This window comes from Lepidochelys kempii, chromosome 11, assembly GCF_965140285.1.
Source record: "Lepidochelys kempii isolate rLepKem1 chromosome 11, rLepKem1.hap1, whole genome shotgun sequence".
Taxonomy (NCBI): domain Eukaryota; kingdom Metazoa; phylum Chordata; order Testudines; family Cheloniidae; genus Lepidochelys; species Lepidochelys kempii.
The window spans coordinates 432,106-450,761 of NC_136390.1; the positions used below are offsets into that span (position 1 = coordinate 432,106).

General features: G+C 55.0%; 1 protein-coding gene across 10 annotated transcripts in view; it reads left to right on the forward strand.

Moving 5' to 3' along the window:
- Positions 1 to 18,656, forward strand: part of STK11IP (serine/threonine kinase 11 interacting protein) — a 59,937-nt gene that overhangs the window by 26,195 nt on the left and 15,086 nt on the right. For 6 of the 10 annotated variants that reach the window (XM_078854740.1, XM_078854744.1, XM_078854743.1 and 3 more), the window contains 7 exons: positions 482 to 940; positions 2,215 to 2,330; positions 2,541 to 2,638; positions 4,063 to 4,241; positions 4,462 to 4,546; positions 5,066 to 5,151; positions 6,088 to 6,317. In XM_078854740.1, the coding sequence (XP_078710866.1) occupies positions 482 to 940; positions 2,215 to 2,330; positions 2,541 to 2,638; positions 4,063 to 4,241; positions 4,462 to 4,546; positions 5,066 to 5,151; positions 6,088 to 6,317 (1,253 nt within the window). Of the gene's footprint in view, positions 1 to 481; positions 941 to 2,214; positions 2,331 to 2,540; positions 2,639 to 4,062; positions 4,242 to 4,461; positions 4,547 to 5,065; positions 5,152 to 6,087; positions 6,318 to 6,877; positions 17,127 to 18,656 lie in introns of those variants that run through there. The other 4 variants (XM_078854741.1, XM_073304809.2, XM_078854745.1 and 1 more) reach the window with 3 other exon arrangements.

Genomic DNA, 18,656 nt, shown 5'->3' on the forward strand with positions numbered 1-18,656 from the left:
ACTCGTGCTAACTGAATATACTCTGGGAAGGGGACGGATCAGGACATGGGTGGGACGGAGCCTGCCTTGTCCAACAGGAAGAATTAAACAGCAGCCGTTCGGTGTGTCTAAGGCAAATGACTCTTTGGGGTCTGGGAGCAGGTGAGGGAGCTGACATGCTGCAGGTGGATGTAGGGAGTCAGCCGAGTGTTGCCTGCTGATTGGGGGTGTGGTCCAGAGAACAACACGGTCAGGGAGACTTTTTAACTAGATTGTTCATGAATCTGGCTGAGCAGGGACTCAACCAGTGGACTAGGCTGCTGTTGGCTGGGTGAGTGCCCTGGGGGCTGGGCTGGATCTTCCTTATTTTTTCCTTTTTTAAAAAAAAAAAAAGTGGCGTGTTTTTTGTTTGGTTTGTTTTTTTAAATCTGAGTTCCTGGGCTAGGAAGAGCTATGTCTATCTAGCCCTGACCCCCTCTTTCCCCCCTCCCTCCCTTTACAGAGGCTGCTGCCCCTGGTGAGCCCATGGTCTGCCCCAGCTGCTCCAGCGACCACGTCATCCTCCTGCCCTGTGAGAGGCACTCCAGCGCCCCGTTGCCCCCGCAGCGTCACACGGACAAACCCCTGTCGGAGCCGGGCCTCCAGGGGAGTCTGGAGGCAGCGTCTGTCGTGGGCAGCCAGAGTGGGCAGTTCTATATTGGGGGGGAGGACGACAGCTCCGAGACCGACCCCAGGACCCAGGAGCTTAGCGGCGACCATGGCAGCACCATCCACTCCAGCTCCGATGGGGATGGCAGGAGGAAGGAGCTGGGCCTGAAGAGCTGCTACTCGTCCCTCAGCCGGACAGACACCAGTGCAGGGAGCCTGATGGGGAGTTACCACTATGGCGCCTCCCGTGGGCCCACGCCCTCCCAGCTCTCGCTCAACTCTGAGTCCGAGGAGACCTGGAACCTCAGTCCCCGTGAGCAAAGCAGAGCTGCTGGGCTAGATCTGTGTGCGTGGGTCCCCGCCCCAGGTGCTGGCAGTCTGAACAGGCCTGCACCCAGTGCAGGTGGGGGGAGGCCCTGCTGAGCTGGGAAGAGATGGGGACTTGGAGGGATCAGAGTGCTGAATGGAAAAGAGCCCCCACTCCAAGCAGGGATAGCTCTGACACCTCACAGTAGTAATGCTTCACTCCCCCGCTTCCAGACCCCAGGCCCCATCCTGCAGATGGGAAACAGAGTCTTGGGGGTGACTGGCCCATGCGCTGCCGATGGCAGAGACAGGACTGGAGCCTGGGGTTGGAGGCCAATCTGCTGAACACAAATGGCTTGACAGTCAGTAAGGGGCTTTGGGCAGCTGTCTCTCCTGGGTGGTGTTTGCTAATCGCTCTCCCCGATTGGATGGGGCTGGCATGTGACAGCATCTGCTCTCTAGTACCAGCATAAGTGTGTGGCATTGAACAGGAGCTGCTGTGGGTCTATGGCTGCTCCTGCCCATGGTGATCTCTGGGGTAGGTGCTGGGCTCACAGGCCCTCACTTCACAACTGCATGAGAAGGGCCTGTGTTCTGGCTGTTGGCCCTGCATGCTGGGAGTTGTGCTGGACTCCTTCACTGAAGGGTCTGGGATTCCTGCTGTGGCAGGAAGCCTCCCGAGCCTAAAATCCCTGCCAGCAGGGACCGGCCTGGCCTCAACTCACCCTGCTTTGGGAGCCCGTACACCGTGCCCCTGTGTCTAACTCCTGCTGTGGAGCTCTAAAGAGGAACCCTGTGGGACTGTGCATTGTTTAGCTGGGGGGTGCCAGATTCAGCCCACTGGACAAAGACCGGATCGCATGGTCTAAAATAGCCTCTTGCTAGTGCCCTTGTAGCTGAATCAGACTCAGCCCCAGGTGCCAACCCCAGAGCTGGGTGAAAAATGGGTTTAGAGCAGGGTGAGAACATCTGCAGATGGAGGATGCTTTTAGGAAAGGACTCCCACCATTTTGTCTCAGTACTGAAGGAACAGGGCTTCCCTGCTTGGATGAACAGAGCCCAAGAGGTGATGCTGTGGCCAAGAACCCTGTTCTGGCCTGGGGGAATGAGGTGGATGGGACCCAACAGACTGGTTTCCCCCTGTATGTGCACATGCCCAACAACTCCAAGCATCGCTACCTGGCTGCTGACACTGCTGGGGCCTGGTGGAGGGATTGCTCACCGGGGCAGCCTTGCTGCAGGAGCACAGGATCGCTGATCTGCCTGTTGTGCTCTCTGCAGCCACAAACTGCACCCTGGACGTGAGGGACTTCCGTTCTGTGGACCATCGCCTCAGGCTCTACCTGGACATGGAGGTGTTCGAGGAGAATGTGGAGGAGTTCCAGTGCTTCCTCAAGGTGAGGGCTTCCCACAGACCTGGCGGGCAGGCCCCAGCAGGTGCAGGCTGATGCAAGACTCTGAACTCAAGCTGACTATACTGCCTGCACAGGTGGGCTGGGTGGATGCCTGGGCCAGTGGGGCAGGAGTGGCTCAGATGCTCCCTAATGCCCAGGGCAAGAGAGCAGGCTGTTATGGGTTGCGACCTACCCCACACTGTGCTCTTCCAGGTGGCCATGGTGAAGTTTGGCCGGTACGGGGAGTTCCCTGCGCTCCTGGTGGCCTCAGATCTCAGGATTCACGTGCTGGAAGTCACTGGGGAGATCAGGTGAGGAGCAATGCTACGCAGGCTCTGAGGCCCTGGGGCAGTTGCTTTGCTGCAGGCTCTTTGTCCTGGCCTCTTGGGCATGTCCGAGTGGAGAGAGGTAAATAGTGGTGTCCCTCAGGGATCTGCACTGGGACCAGCCCTATTCAATGTATTCATAACTGATCTGGAAAAAGGGGTCAACAGTGAGGGGGCAGTTTGCAGGTGATACAAAACTACTCAAGGTAAATCCAAAGCAGACTGCAAAGAGTTACAAAAGGATCTCACAAAACTGGGTGACTGGGCAACAAAATGGCAGATGAAATTCAATGTTGATAAATGCAAAGTAATGCACATGGGAAAATATTATCCCAACTACACATAAAATGATGGGCCTGAATTAGCTGTTACCACTCAAGAAAGATCTTGCAGTCATTATGGATAGTTCTCTGAAAACATCCACTCAGTGTGCAGTAGCAGTCAAAAAAGCGAACAGTGTTAAGAATCATAAGGAAAGGGATGGATAATACAGAAAATATCATATTGCCTCTGTATAAATCCCTGGTATGCCCACATCTTGAATACTGCATGCAGATGTGGTTGCCCCATCTCAGAAAAGATATTTTGGAATTGGAAAAGGTTCCAATTGGAACTGGAAATTGGAAAAGGGCAACAAAATGATGAGGGGTGTGGAACAGCTTCCACAGGAAGAGAGATTAGTAAGACTGGGACTCTTCAGCTTTGAGAAGAGACTACTACAGAGGGAGACGATGGAGGCCTGTAAAATCATGACTGGGGTGGAGAAAGTGCTGTAAATATGAGAAGGCACAAATAGCACTTGCTTAACACACGAACTAGGGGTCACCCAATGAAATTAATAGGCACCAGGTTTAAAAAAAACAAAAGGAAGTGTGGTTTTTTTTTTTTCACAGTACATGTAGTCAACCTGTGGAACTCTTTGTCAGAGGATGTTGTGAAGGCCAAGACTATAATGGTTCAAATAAGAACTAGATGAGTTCATGGAGGATAGATCCATCGATGGCTATTAGCCTGGATGGGCAGGGATGCAAAACCATGCTCTGAAGTGTCCCTCGCCTCTGTTTGCCAGAAGCTGGGAATGGGTGACAGGGAATGGGTCACTTGCTTCTCTGTTCTGTTCATTCCCTCTGGGGCTCCTGGCATTGGTTGCTGTCGGAAGACAGGATACTAGGCTAGATGGACCGTTGGTCTGACCCAGTGTGGCCGTTCTTATGTCCCTGCTGTGCTGAAATTCATTCAGAGCTCCGTGTTCTCCCTTGGGCATTCAGCAGGAACAGGCAGCTGGTGGTTCTCCCTGTGCTTAGCCTCTCCTGGTAGAGGCCTGCAGAGGAGCCTAGGGAGGGAGAGGAGGAAGTGGAGTGCTGGGGAGTGGCTGCAGCCTGTTGTGGAGAACTCTGCTCTCTGTTTAGGGGGCAGCCAGCAGACTGGCTGAAGAAAAATGACTCTCATTACCTGTCCGATCTCTGCTACCTGGAAATGGGGATGGGCCACCAGAGCCTGCGGATGGAGTTTGAAAATCCCAAGGCCTCCTACAACTTGCTAATCCGAAACCAGAGCCGCTGTGACCAGTTCCTACAGTGCTTGACATGTAAGAGTTGTGGGGAATGCGGGGCCTTTGTCTCTTGTCCCTGTCTTGGCAAGAGGCTGCACCTGGCCATGTGTTGGAAAACTCTTCCCTGGTGAGAACAAGCAGGTGAAATAGTCCAGTGTCCTTTCAATGGCTCACTCTAACCTGGAAACTCCAGCTGCCCAGGGACAAGAGCACCAGGGACTCATGGGTAACAGTCTGCCTTTCTGCTCTTGTCTAGATCTCCTGCAAGAGCTGCCAAGCAAGCACAGGAGCAGAGTGACGGATATCTGCACTGTTGAGATGAGTCCCCAGCATCGGCTATGGTAAGAGCAGCCCATGGGGCAGCACCTGCCCACCCCATGTGGTGTATGTGGTGTGTTCTCAGCCTGCTACCATTGACGCAGCCCCATGGATGTACTGGACACCCACTCTAAACACCTACCCCAAGGGCCTGCCGTTGGGCACTGGATTTATAGATGGGGGTAGCAGGTTGGCTGGGAAGCACACGGGCCAGAGAGGGGGTTTGGGAGGGAGAGGCGGCTGAGCCGGACATAGGGAGTTCTGGAGCTGGGAGCAGGAGAGGGGTGGACAGAACACAGTATGGCCAAACAGGAGAAGGTGGGACCTGATATGGGCAGGTGCAGGGCAGCATGGAGCCCAGAAGGGAGGGGTTTGAATCTGAACTGGGAAGGCAGCAGGAACATGCTTGGGACAGGATCAGGGAACTGACAGTGGGGAGGCCCCAGAGGGCAGGATGTAGTGAAAGAGAGAGAACTGCCCTGGAGCAGGCTGTAGCCATGCAGGTGGGTGTCTGTGCAACTCACTACTGTCTCCTCTTCCAGGCCTCTACTGGAAAAGGCCCTCTGCTCAGTGGCTGTAGACTGTACGTCCAGCCGCTTCTTCTACCTGCTGGCATATTTGATCCAAGGTACGGGGTGCTTGTCCCGTGCTAGGCCCTGCTCCGCCTGCAGCTGTGGCAGTGTCTGCCCACCCAGGGGGGGATGGGGGTGGCACAGCTGGCCCATTGGTGGGAGCAGACAGCAGGGTTTCCTGTAGGAGCCCCTCGGAGCTTGGGCGTGGAGGGAAGCAGCATCTCCACCTCTCAAAGGGCCAGTGACCGTCACCGGCTCCAGGCTGGGGCTGGACTGCCTCAGGCAGCCCAGTTTGGGTGTCAGCACTTTAAAAAGTGTCTGAAAAGCTGGAGGGGGTGCGGGGAAGAGCACAGAAATATGAGAGCTGGAGAAAACGCCCTGCAGCGCAACTGAAAGAGCGGTCTGTGTAGCTTACCAAAGAAGACAGAACAGTGACTTGATTAGCCTGTATGTACCTTCCTGGGGAGATCTTGCCTGCTGCTGCAGGGCTCCTGACTCGAGTGGAGATGGGCAGAACAAGTCAGACAAATTCCAGTTAGAAATACGCCACACGCTTTGTCCCAGTGCGGGGGATTAACCACTGGGACAAACTCCAAAGGGAGGTGGTGGATTCTCCATCTTGACTCTGTATATCCAGCCTCAGAGAAGTCCCTGGCTCAGTGCAGGGGTAGCTGCTGGCGTTTTCTGACCTGTCATGTGGGAGGTCAGATTAGATCATCTAATGGGCCCATCTGGCCATGAGATCCAGGGATCGAGGCTCGGGCCGGTCCCTCACCAGAGCAGTTGCAAAGAGCTGCTTTCCTATCCCCCCCCTTCAGCCATGGGGAGGCTGGTCAGGCCTCCTGCACCACCCGCTCCTGGGCAGTGTGGGGCCTCCCCTCTGGGGCTGGTGTGGCTGGGCCTGCAGGGGCACAGAAGCCAGCCCCATGGGGAATCCAGGGCCTGAGTAAGGAGATCCCAGTGACCCGACTTCCCGTCCCATTCCCCCTTAGGTGCCTCTGCCTTCCCTGTGACTCTGCTGAGCACGTTCAGCACTCTGCTCCTGCTGGAGGAGAATCACCAGTGGCAGCGGGTCCAGCCCACGCCAGGTGCAGCTGGTGAGAGGGAGGTGCCCCCCGAGAGCGGTGTCCAGCTGAAAGAGAAGCAGCCAATCAGCAGCATCAGCAGCGTCATCACTTACCGCTTCTCACCCTGTGATGTCAAGCTGATGTTCTATGACGAGGTAACGGAGTGGGGCATCTCTTGGCGCACGGGGTCCCCGGTGCCTGGGGCAGGGGTTGCTGCTCTGACTCAGAGCCCACCCTAATGAGGACCCTCTGTTCTGTCACAACCTCTTTCTCCTGTCCCAGACCCAAGGGGCTCTGGCCAGGGTGGCAGGTGTGGCGTGCCACAGTGCTGCTACATGGGGTCTCTCCTGCAGCCAGCAGCTGCTGCTCTTGTTCACCAGAGTGTGCGTATGCCTGCACCAGCACAGCCAAGCCATGTCCTGGGAGCAAGGCACAGGGAGACCCCGTTCCTGTGACGAGGAGCTGGATCCCTGGCCTGAAGCCAGGCCTCCGTGCTCCATGGGGCCTGCTGTGACGGGTGGCTAGGAGCATGGATCCCGGCACTGGGCACCCAGCTGTGGGAGCGTGCCCCAGCTGCTCGGGTCAGTAAGTGTAGCCAGCTCTCGAAGCATAAGGATACGGGGCACTGATCTCTGGCCTGTGAGACTGGCACAGCAAATCCCCAGAGCAGCCACTGTGAGCTAGGTCCATCCTGGCCTCCCTGCTCCCCATGTAGGTGCTGAAAGTGGAGAGCATGTGGCATATCCACACAGAGTGTCCTGAGCTGCTGGCCCAGCTGGTTGAGTGGATCCGTAGTCCCTGGGAGGAGATGTTCTCCATCGACCTGCGGAAGACAGTGCAGGAGGTCCCGGAATGAGCATGGTAGCTGCTGACGGGCAGAGCTGGCCGCCTGGCTGGGCATGCTGCTGCGGAGGGGCAGGGTGAAGGTGACTCTGCCTGACATTCCTCTTCAGTGGCCTCTGCCTGCTCCTGTGTTCTGGACCCAGGGCCTTTGCTGGTGGGGAGGAGGGGAGCACTGAATGTTTTAGCTGGTCTGGCAGCTGAACTGACTTGGTTGGGTCTGGAGGCAAGCACAGAGGGGTGACACGTGGTGCAGACACTGACATAACCTCGTGGAAGCTGCACAAAGCTGCAGCCTGGTGGTTTCTGACAGTCTCGCTCAAGGGGAGTAGTGACCATGCCAAGGTCACTTCCTATTTATCTCTGGGGTCCAGGGCCAGTGGGAATCCAGCAGGGTGGGTGGTGGAGCCAAAGCATGCTCAGACAGGTCATAGGCAGGCATCTGGGGCAGCCCTTACACCCGACAGAGGAATCTGCTGCATGTCCACTTGCTCTCAGGACGGTCACCAGTTCCGTGCTGCTGAAACCCATATTTATTTGTGTCTGGCCTTTTGTGGCTTCCCTGATGTCTCCTGCCTTGAGCCAGGGGCTGGCTGCCCAGATGGGCCAGGGCATCCTGCCAGGGAGGGGGGCCAGGGTGACCCTGGGCAGAGTAATCTGTGCCTGCTCAGCAGGGCAGAGCCTGGCCTGCTGCTTGTAACTCTCCCTCAGTGTGATTGGGCAGCTGCTTGCGGATCCTGGGGGCAGTGAGTCTATTTTAAACAGGACAGTTTTACTATTTTCTACTGTAATAAAAGCTTCTATTTATTGAGTTCTGTCTCCTGCATGCTGCAACCTCTGCTTCGCCGTGTGCTCCTCCTGGGGCTTGCAAGCCAGGCTGGGACAGGCCCTCTTGGTACTCGACTGGGAGGCTTGCAAGGAACCCCAGGATCCTGCAGTGAGTGGACTGGTGGCTCATTGGAGGTACTCCCCAGTGTGGCACTAGGAGACTGTGCTCCTGGATGTGCTGCCTCCCTCAGGTGGGTCACACAGCCGAGATCTCTCCTCAAGGCTGCTGTTTCACAGCCCTCTCCCAAGACGAAAGGCTTAGTTTGCTGTCCTGATCAAGTCTCTGTCTGGACTATTGCATTCTGCCTCACAAAACAGCCTATGCTGCTCTTACTGCAAGTCATAGAACAATAGGACTGGAGGGGACCTTGAGAGGTCGGCTAGTCCAGTCCCCTGCACTCCTGGCAGGACTAAGGGATATCTAGACCACCCCTGACCATTGTTTGTCTTACCTGCTCTTAAAAATCTCCAGTGATGGAGATTCCACCACTTCCCTAGGCAATGTATTCCAGGGCTGAACCACCCTGACAGGAAGTGTTTCCTAATGTCCGACCTAAACCACTCTGGCTGCAAGTTAAGTCCATTGCTTCTTGTCCTATTGTCAGAGGTTAAGGAGAATAATTTTTCTCCCTCCTTGTAACAACCTTTTATGTACTTGTAACTGTTACCGTGTCCACCTTAGTCTTCTCTTCTCCAGCCTGAACAACCCTGCTCTCCGCAGCACTGTAGTGCCCCGACACCATCTGAGCAGCCCTGGGTCAGCCTGGAGGATGGCTGTCTTCCCCAGCTGCAGGAAGTGGTCTGGGGCTAAGTGCTACTGATCTGGGTTATTCCCCACCTGCCTGCAGCACAGCCTTGAAGAGCCCCTGGGCTGGGAGGCCAATGGGGCCTCCTCTCAGCCTCCTGCTTAGATGGTAAATTGTCTCCAGGCCCATGGGCCTGCAGCGAGCCATGCACCCTGCATGCACATCAGCCAGACCCTTTAACACACCAGCTCTGCCAAGTGATCTCGCCAGTAACAGCAACCTCTCTGGGCTCATGCACTTTGCAGTAATGGGTGGTTAGGGGTTTGTGGGATGGGCCAGGGCCAGGGCCTGGTTCAGGCCTGCCAGGTTCTGTTCCTGCCTCTGCCCGAGTCTCACTTTCAGCTGCACCTTTCAGAAACGCAAGGCCTTGGAAGCCTTGTCCCAAGGGGCATGGGCTGCAGCAGGTCCTTGTCCTCAGGCATCACCACTGCAGTGCCTTCCTGCAGCAGGCCCTGACATAAGGGTGCCTGTCTTTCCCCTCTCAGATAACCCAGGACTCCACTTCAGTAATGCCCTGCCTGGCTGGGGGGTTGTTAAAACCAGAGTGCAAATCAGACCAATCTATTTGGGACTCTTGTTATGAGCTCTTAAAGTGTGAGCACAAAAGCACTTCTCTCTCCTCCACAGCCAGGCAGGGGTGGCTGCAGTCCTGCAATGGCCAGCACCATGCGTTAGCCCAGGAGGTCCCAAGAATGCAGGGAAGGTAGCAGTTCAGTTCTGAATTCCCTGTGCGGTCATGAGGCACTGTCTCCTGGGCTGCAGTTGTGGGCCGAGAAGCTGTGTAGGACCCCTAGCGTGGAGGAGAAGGGGGTGTGGATAGTAGATCAGTGCCCCGCTCCAGGCCCCTCACCCTTGTGGTATCTGGTCCCCCTCCTGGCCTGGACTCTATTTATCCTCTCTTCCCCCCCTGCCATGGCCAAGTAGGATGGTGCTGGTGTCCCCATGGCCCAGAGGGTCCCCATGGCCCAGAGGCCCAGAAAGTCTGGAGTCAGCCTGGTGGAGCAGGTCTCTAGAATCCCAGACATGTGCTCGAACTATTGGCATCCTTCCTCCCTTGCAATGCTACTGGAGACCAGCTCAATGAAATGAGGGGTGGGGAGCAGGGAGGCCTGCCCTGGCTGCAGCACCTGCTCTGTGAGGCAGTCTCAGAGATGGGAGAACTCCCCAGCCTTGGGGAAAATGGGCCTAAAGTGGTATGCTCTCAGCTGGCTTCAAGCGGGTCCTGTGGTTCACTGTTCCCAGTGCTTGCATGTTGCTGTGTGAGCAACTCCTACCCAGCTGGGTCATACGCTAGCAGAATGACCTGAGCACGGAGCATGCTGATGCTCGACAGGGCTTGGGCCAGAGTCCCCAGTCTGGAGCCTTTCTCTCTAATCATGTTGGCTTGTACAGGTCCCTATTCTTCTGTCATTTGAGGCCCAGCCCTGCACCTAGCTCAGCAGCTGCTCTGCATGCTCACCCCTTCCATGCTCCCTGGGGAAGTGGGGAGTGGGCAAGGAGCTGCTGCAGCCTGTGACAAAGCATATCCTGGCTGTACCCGTACAGAGCTGGCCTCACTTCTGTGCCCACACTGCATGGTGCTGCCCAGGGTATGTTCAGGGGCACGGCTGCACACGTGGGAGTCTCCAAGCTTCTGCCGAGCTCACAGTGGTGCCCCACTGTTCCCCACTTTGTCATTGCTTGAAGCTCCATGGACAGACCCGCAGCCCCTCTGCTCTGCACCGTGTCCCGCTCCACAAGCTCAGAGACGGCCTTGTCCGCTCTAGCGCTGTGAATGACCGAGTGCTGCTGGCTCTGGATCTCTGGCCCCCTGGCTGAGGGCCGGGGCCCTTGTAGCGGGCCCACCTCCAGCGCTCTGGTGATGGAGTCGCAGGGAAGTTCAAGAAGCAGGTGGCTGTGATCGCAGCCGGGACCTGCGACTGGGCAGGTGCAGCGCCCCTTGAGCGAGGATGGGGCTTCTGCCAAACTAGACCTCCCCTGGCCAGCCGGGAGACCAGCCAGGCCCCTGCAGCAGTGCATTGTGGGAGGACCCCTGGGTCTGTTGGAGGCTGGTGCAGCTGTGTGCACACCCCCTCGCCCGGGAGGTCACTCTGGTGTGGACATGAGGCATTTCCTGCAGCACCTTGTGCTGAAAGGTTCCAGCTGTCATGCTGAACCTGGAGCCCCTGGACTCACCTGTGCTCCTCACTCCTCTCCTTACCGACCATCCCCCAAAGGAAAGGGGCAGGGGGAGGCTGCTGGGCGGATTGCTGCCCACAGGACCTGCAGACCGGCTCAGGGCCTGTGGCCCCTGGACTCCCGCTCTGGCAGCTGTGGTGGGGAGGCTTGTAACTTGGGCATTGTCTCCCCAGGCCGTAGCCAGGGAAAACTGACAGCCGGGTTGGGGCCTTGCACGGTGGCAGGGTGTAGAGCCCGCCCGGCTGCCTGGCGGTGTTTTGTGTCAGGGCAGTTGCTGCTGCAGCCTGAGTTCCTGAGAGCCAGCAGGGAGGAATGGGTTTGCAGAGGGAGCTGATGCACTTACAATGAAAGGGCATTCTTGCCTCTCTCTCTGCTGCCCCTCCAAGCCCCTTCCAGCCAGTGGGACTGCTCCTCCCCCCGCCCCGCCCCCCTCTGCTCTGTTCCAGGCCCTGGGTCTGCTCTGTCCCAGGCTGGGCATGGGCGGGAATAGAGGCACGAGCTTGTTGCCCCAGCACTCGCTCAGGCTGCTCTGTGGCCTTGCCAGAAGGATGCAACATCAGGGAAAGGACAAGCTAGAAAAACAGCAGCCAGAGGGAAACACTCCCCTGCTTTAGCCACGGACCTCAGGGTACTGGCCTGGCGGTCACTGGAGAGTGCTAGTAACAATACGCTGCCACTCAAATGCCAATTACCATCACCCCTCTGCCCCTGGAGCTGCTGGGACCCTGCTGATGTACTGCCCCCAAAAACCCTCCAGGGCCTCGTGAAGCCCAATGTAAGCGGTGAGGCAGTCCAGAGTGCAGGCCCCCACCCCCGCCCCCAGGAGCAGATAGATCCATCACCATGGCAGTCATTATGCACAGTTTGGGGGATTTTTCAGAGAGGTTCAGAACATGGTTGAGGACCTCCTGTTTGATCTTCAGAAGGTTTTCTCAGGGACTACAGACAAGCCGCTGCGCGCGCTGAAAAACTCCAGGCCTTCCTGAGGTCTCTGGGTATACAGACACCCCTACAAAGAAGAGGAGATTTAGCAGGTCTCAAACTGCCCAGAGATCGCGCCTGGCTCAGTTCTCTGGAACTCACTGAACCCACTGGAAAAAGACGGAGTCCAGAGAAAAAGCGCTACCCATCCTTCTGCAGGCATCTGAAGTACCCAGGCATCAGAACAGCAATTTTGATAAGTTGGTTGAGAGCTTGATGTCTCCCTCACCTCGAGTTTGTAAGCTGCAACCTTTTACCAACCTCCCCGTTTTTGGAGACTGCCTTTCCCATTTCCAACAGGCCTGGTGGCCTATTGCAGCAGACAAGTAGGTCACAGAGGCTGTAAGATTGGGCTATGCCAGTGGTTCTCAAACTGTGGGTTGGGACCCTGTTTTAATGGGGTCACCAGGACTGGCGTTAGATTTGCTGGGCCCCGGGGCGAAAACCTGGGACCCATCACCCAGGGCTGAAGCTGAAGCCCCAGGGCTTCAGCTCTGGGGGGCAAGGATCAGGTTGCAGGACCCCTGCCTGGGGCTGAAGCCCTTGGGCCCCCATCCTCACCCCCACCTGGGGCAGTGGGGCTCACGCTTCAGTTCCCCTCCTGGGGTCATGTAGTAATTTTTGTTCCCAGAAGGGGGTCATGGTGCAATGAAGTGGGAGAACCCCAGCTACACCATCCATTTCACACCCCTGCCTTTTCATGGACCCGTCTCATGAGACTCGACCATGAATGCAGAAGTATGCTTCCTTGTTTTCCGAGCAATAGAACCACCCCCTCATGGGGGCGGGGTTACTCAAAGTATCTTCTTGTGCCAAAGAAGGATGGCGGATGGAGACCGATTTTTAGATCTAAGGCAACAGAACAAAGTTGGAGTGCCAAAGTTCTGGACAGTGACTCTGGCAGCTATAGTCCCTTCTCTCGAGGCAGGAGATTGGTCCATATAGCGATACGTCCCCCACGCAGGAGACACCTACACTTCACCATGGGCTCGCTCTCAATACCATGTACTTCCCCTCGGCCTCTCCTCAGCTCCAGGGCTGCTGTTTAGTCTTCCTGCAGCTTGATGACTGGCTCCTCTGGGGCTGATGTTATGAAGCAGCCTGACACCCACCCGGACGGTTCTCGCCCTCTTCCATGAGTTGGGTCTGCAGCTAAATGTAAGAATCCCAAGTGAGGCCCTGGGCCAGGAGCACAGCGGCATGGTGGGAGTCACTGGCAGCCAGCGCCATCCTTCCCAGAGACAGACCTGTAATGTCGTTGAATCAGGTCGGGACAATTCAAGGAGCCCCGGTACTAGAGTAAGGAACTGCTCGAGCCTCCTGGGTCAGGGCAGCCGCACCTTCGACCACGAAGACTAGACCTCTGCTGCTCTCAGGGCTGTTTCAGGAGGAGTTATTCCTCAACCAGAGAGAACTTGGCCAAACAGGTCATGGTTCCCCTCCAGGTGAAGGACTGGTGGAAAGATCAATGCAGTGGAAAGATCAATGCAGTGTCCATGCAGGCGTCCCTGCTCTAACGATAACTGACGCACCTCTCCTTGCTTGGACAAAGGCCTGTTCTAGGCATTCTCTCCACCACTAATTCTAGGAGAGATGGACAAGATCAGGCAGGACAAGGCTGGGGTTATCATCATAGTACCGACCTGGCCGAAGCACAGTTAGTATCCTTACCTGCTTCATCTGTGTCCAACCGGTGCTCCAGCTTCCATCTGTCCCTCGTCTCCTCTCCCAGGATGCGGGTCATATGCCTGGGGGTCTGTCTCCAAGCATGGCTCCCAGGTGTTTATGGGATTAAATCCACCTGCTCAACCAGAGCACAAGTATCACTGAACAGTAGGAGGGAGTCAACTCAAATGACTCCCCTTCGGGAATGGAGGAGGTTTAACCACTGAGGGTGGCTGCCATGTGCCTGAGTTGTCTCCGCGCTCAGCCCTCTGGGATGATCTGTTGGACTCTATCAATTGCTCCATGAAGGATCATCTCACTGTGATAATCAGCTTTTCATCCCTCCAGAGTGGTTTTCTGTTTTGGCACAATGTATGTCCTCAAGCTTTATTGAGAGTCTGGGGAATCTTGACCCTCAGGCTAAGGATCCCACCCCGACTCGGGATCTCACCCTGGTACTTAGATACCTTTATGGGCCTCTGGCTGAACCTGTGGTGGCCTGCTCCTTGCCTCGCTTACCCGTGAAACCCTCTGTTCTAGTAGCTATTGTACCAGCCCGCAGGGTTGGGGAGATTGGAGCCTGCATGCAGACCCCCGTTTACGATATTTTTCAAGGACAAGGTCTCCCTACAGCCTCACCCAAAGGTCTCGCCTAAGGTGCTGTCGGATTTCCATCTTATCCAGTCTACCCACCTACCAGTATTTTTGCCAAACCACATAAAGCTCAGCAGGAGGCTTCCCTTCATAGGTGAGATGTAGGCCAGGCATTGGCCTTTTACCTGGGTAGGACCGAGCAGTTTCAGAAATCACCTAGACTCTGTCTCCATTGCAGAAAGATCGGCGGGTTTCCAGAACCTGTCGGGATGGCTCCCTGGGGGGAGCGCTGCTTGCTTGGACGCAGCTGGTGGTTTGCCTCCCGTCACCAAAGGACTGTAGCACGCTGTACCAGATCACAAGCAACTTCCACAGCGTTACTCAAAAACGTTCCTGAGCCGGCACATGGGCCTCAGTGTGAACCATGTCTAACGCTCCACCTTGGTCCAGGCCACCAGAGCCGACCTGGCCCTTGGTTCTGCTGTACTGTCTGCAGGCCTGGACTGGTTTCCAAGGCCCCCCGTCTCTGTGAGGATACTGCCTGGAGTCACCTGCAGTGGAGCGTGGGGTGCTGGTATGGGGGAGGGCAAAGGGCCATGGCCCCTCCACTTTTCGCCATGGGTGCAGCCCCCTGCCCCTCCTCTTCCCCCTGAGACCGCCGTCCAGGCCAGAAGCTGGAGACTGGCTGGGTAAGGGCGGCCTGGGGAGCCGCGACCCTCACCTGCCCAGGGTGAGGGGGCCCCGAGAGCAGCCCCCAGCCTGTGTCCCCACCCCCTGGGCTCGCCGCCTAGGGCAGATGGAGGGTCTCCCAATGGCCCGGCTGTGGCTCTTCACCCACCCTCAGCCCCGCCCCTGAGACCCTGCTGAAACTGGAGCTGGCTTGGCTGGGAGGCAGGGTCTCATGGCGGGGAGAGGAGGTGCAGGGGCAGGGCCTCATCTCTCTCCTCCCCTCCCCCTTTAAGGAAGAATCCGTCACCCCTGGGTGGAGCAGGTGGAGGGATGCTACTTGAAGAAAGGTTACTCACCTTGTGTGGTTAGCGTGCTTGGACTCCTAGACTCTAAGGTCAGAAAGGACCATCACGATCATCTCATCTGGCCGGCCGCAGATCGCAGGCCACAGAGCCTCGCCCATCCACCCCGTAACAGACCCCTAACGTCTCTCTGCAGATCATGATTTAAAGACTTCCGGTACCGAGATGTGTCTGGGGGTGCTCCACCACCCGGCCCCTTTCCCCTCGCTTTGGCCTGTTCTCTAGCTGAACAGCGAATGAGGAGGAACTAAGGGCGGTTCGCCCACGTTGCGCTATGCACCCTCGGAGGTTGCAGGAGGTCGCACAAGAGCATCTGTGGGCTGAATGATGCTGCCAATGGGAAATCTCTAAGGGCCCGAGAGGCGCACGTGCACCTAAGGACACGTTTCGAACAACCGCAGTCCCTGCTGCATAAGGTGAGTAACCTCCTCTGAGCAGGAGGGGCACAGGCAGCTCTGCCCAGGTGGGTGTCACCTTCTGGTTCCTTCCCCAGTCCCTGAACTTCCCTCAGTTTCCCTGCTCCTGGGGAAAGGCACCAACCCACAATCCCTTTGCAGGTTGAGATGGCACTGTCATTAGCCTCTGCCTCAGAGCAGAAACAGTAACCTGCTAGCTCTCCGCGTCACAGCCAGAGGGTGAAAATGGGACCCCATGAGTGTCATAAATATAAAGGGAAAGGTAAACACCTTTAAATCCCTCCTGGCCAGAGGAAAAACCCTTTCACCTGTAAAGGGTTAAGAAGCTAGGATAACCTCACTGGCACCTGACCAAAATGACCAATGAGGAGACAAGATACTTTCAAATGTCGGGAGGAAGGAGAAAAACAAAGGGTCTGTGTGATGCTTTTGCCGGGAACAGAACAGGAATGGAGTCTTAGAACTTAGTAAGTAATCTAGGTAGAGATGCGTTACTCTGTTTTGTTTAAATGGCTGATAAAATAAGCTGTGCTGAATGGAATGTAGATTCCTGATTTTGTCTTTTTGTAACGTAAGGTTTTGCCTAGAGGGATTCTCTATGTTTTGAATCTGATTACCCTGTAAGGTATTTACCATCCTGATTTTACAGAGGTGATTCTTTTTCTTTTACTTCAATTAAAATTCTTCTTTTAAGAACCTGATTGCTTTTTCATTGTTCTTTAAGATCCAAGGGTTTGGGTCTGTGTTCGCCAATGCAAATTGGTGAGGATTTTTATCAAGCCTTCCTCAGGAAAGGGGGTGTAGTGTTTGGGGAGGATTTTGGGGGGAAAGACGTTTCCAAGCGGGCTCTTTCCCTGTTTATGTATTTGTTAGATGCTTGGTGGTGGCAGGAATAAAGTCCAAGGGCAAAAGGTAAAATAGTTTGTACCTTGGGGAAGTTTTAACCTAAGCTGGTAAAAATAAGCTTAGGGGGTTTTTCATGAAGGTCCCCACATCTGTACCCTAGAGTTCAGAGTGGGGAAGGAACCTTGACATGGTGGCAGAGCGGTGGGAATAACTTGAAATCATTTTGAGATCAATTTGAGATTTTTTTGAACCAGAAGCACAGATTTTTTTAAAAAGGACATTTTTTTTCTTTTGGGCTGCTGGAAAGCAGGTTTTAAGTTGAAAGCAGTCAGTTTTCTTTTGTCTCTGCTTGGGGGCCAGAGCAGAGACAAAAGGGAATTGTCTTTTGTGAGCTGGAGTTTTCTCTACATAAAGGCAGGGTAGTTAACCTCCTGCAGGGAAATTCACAAGTCTTCACGGACCTGAAGTTGTTTTTTTACCTAAGAGAAACTAGAGGGGTTTTCTGTCTATTTGCCTGGAGACAGAGGTGTTAATTTGTTTGGGTTTTTTTAAGGATTTTTCTGTAGGCTGACAATCACTATCGGAGAACATCAGGATCTGGTTACAGCACTATATATATATATATATAATATATATATATATATTTTGACAAGCCAAGTGTTTTTGTTTTGTTTTTGTTTCTAACTCTCGGGTGTAAAGTTAGTTAAAAAGAGAGAGGCAAATATGACAGAGCCCAAGGCAGAAACAGCCAAAGAGGCTGCTCACAGGAGAGTTATGGAGGAGAGGGAAAAAGAGAGGATTCATGAACTGGAGTTGGAGAAGGTAAGGGCTGAGCGGAATCTACTGGATAACCCTAACAATCCTTCCCCAACAATCCACAAATGGGAGCGACTGTGTCCACAGTATGATGAATCCAGTGATATTGCTGAATATTTTCTCACCTTTGAGAGACTGTGCACTCTCCATAAAATTCCTGAAGCTCACAATCTGACCGCATTGGTCGCAAAATTAACTGGAAGAGCTCTGGACATATTCAATAAGATGCCTATTGATGAGGCTTCTGACTATAATAAGTTCAAGGATTTGGTTTTAAAGCCATTTCAAATTATATCTGAAACGTACAGAGTAAAATTTCGAACCCTTAAGAGAGGGCCTGGACTAAGTAATGTGGCTTATCTAAACCAGAGGAACGATCGGTTAGATAAATGGGTCCAAGGAAGGGGTGTCACTAGCTTTGACGGAATGTGTGATTTGATAGCTCAGGAGCAATTCCTGAATATGTCCAAGGAGGAAATAAAACCGTGTTTATGGGATAAGGAAATGGACTCACCAGAAAGTCTTGCTTCTTATGCTGATCGATACGAGCAGTCCCAGACCGCCAGAGAGGCAGGGCAAGCCCGGAACAAAATGGTGGAACAAAATGGGTGGAGGGAGGAGAGAGGAACAACCATGGCCGCAGTTGGAGCGGATACCAGAAGGGACACCCCCAGACCACACCCTACTACTGGGGGCAGCCCAAGGCCCCAACTACACACCAAGGAATACTCCAGACACCTTATCGTCCTGCCACACCGTTCTCCAGCAACCCACCTTGCCCCAGTGACCCGTTGTGATGATGTGACGCAGCAGGGAGGGGGAAGTGTTGACCTGGGGATGGGAGACCTGAGAGCCTGTAACCTGAGCCGGGAGGGGGAGGTAACACCTCTGCCCAGGAATGTGAAGACAGGCTGCAGGAGGGAACCTGCTGGGGGGGGGGGTTAGTTTCAGTTTGGGGCTGGGGGGAGGAACGCAGGGAACCCCAGGGCTGGGGTCTAAGCTCCCTCCTCCCCCAGAAGGACTTGACTGAGGGGTCCTGGGTGTACCCACAAGCTCTGTTTTGGACTGTGTTCCTGTTGTCCAATAAATCTTCTTCTGTTTTACTGGCTGGCTGAGAGTCATAGAATCATAGAATATCAGGGTTGGAAGGGACCTCAGGAGGTCATCTAGTCCAACCCCCTGCTCAAAGCAGGACCAATCCCCAATTTTTGCTCCAGATCCCTAAATGACCCCTCAAGGACTGAACTCACAACTCTGGGTTTAGCAGACCAATGCTCAAACCACTGAGCTATCCCTCCCCCCTAAACTCAGTGAATCCCTGGAAGAGGGGTGCAGGGCCTGGACTCCCCCACACTCCGTGACACCCATCAGCTGGACGATGTTTTAAATGTAACGAGCCGGGGCATGTGAAGGCCAACTGCCCCAAGAACCCCAACAGATTAGTTCATTGCACCAGAATCACACCAGAGGTCCTCAGGCCCAGATACCTCCCA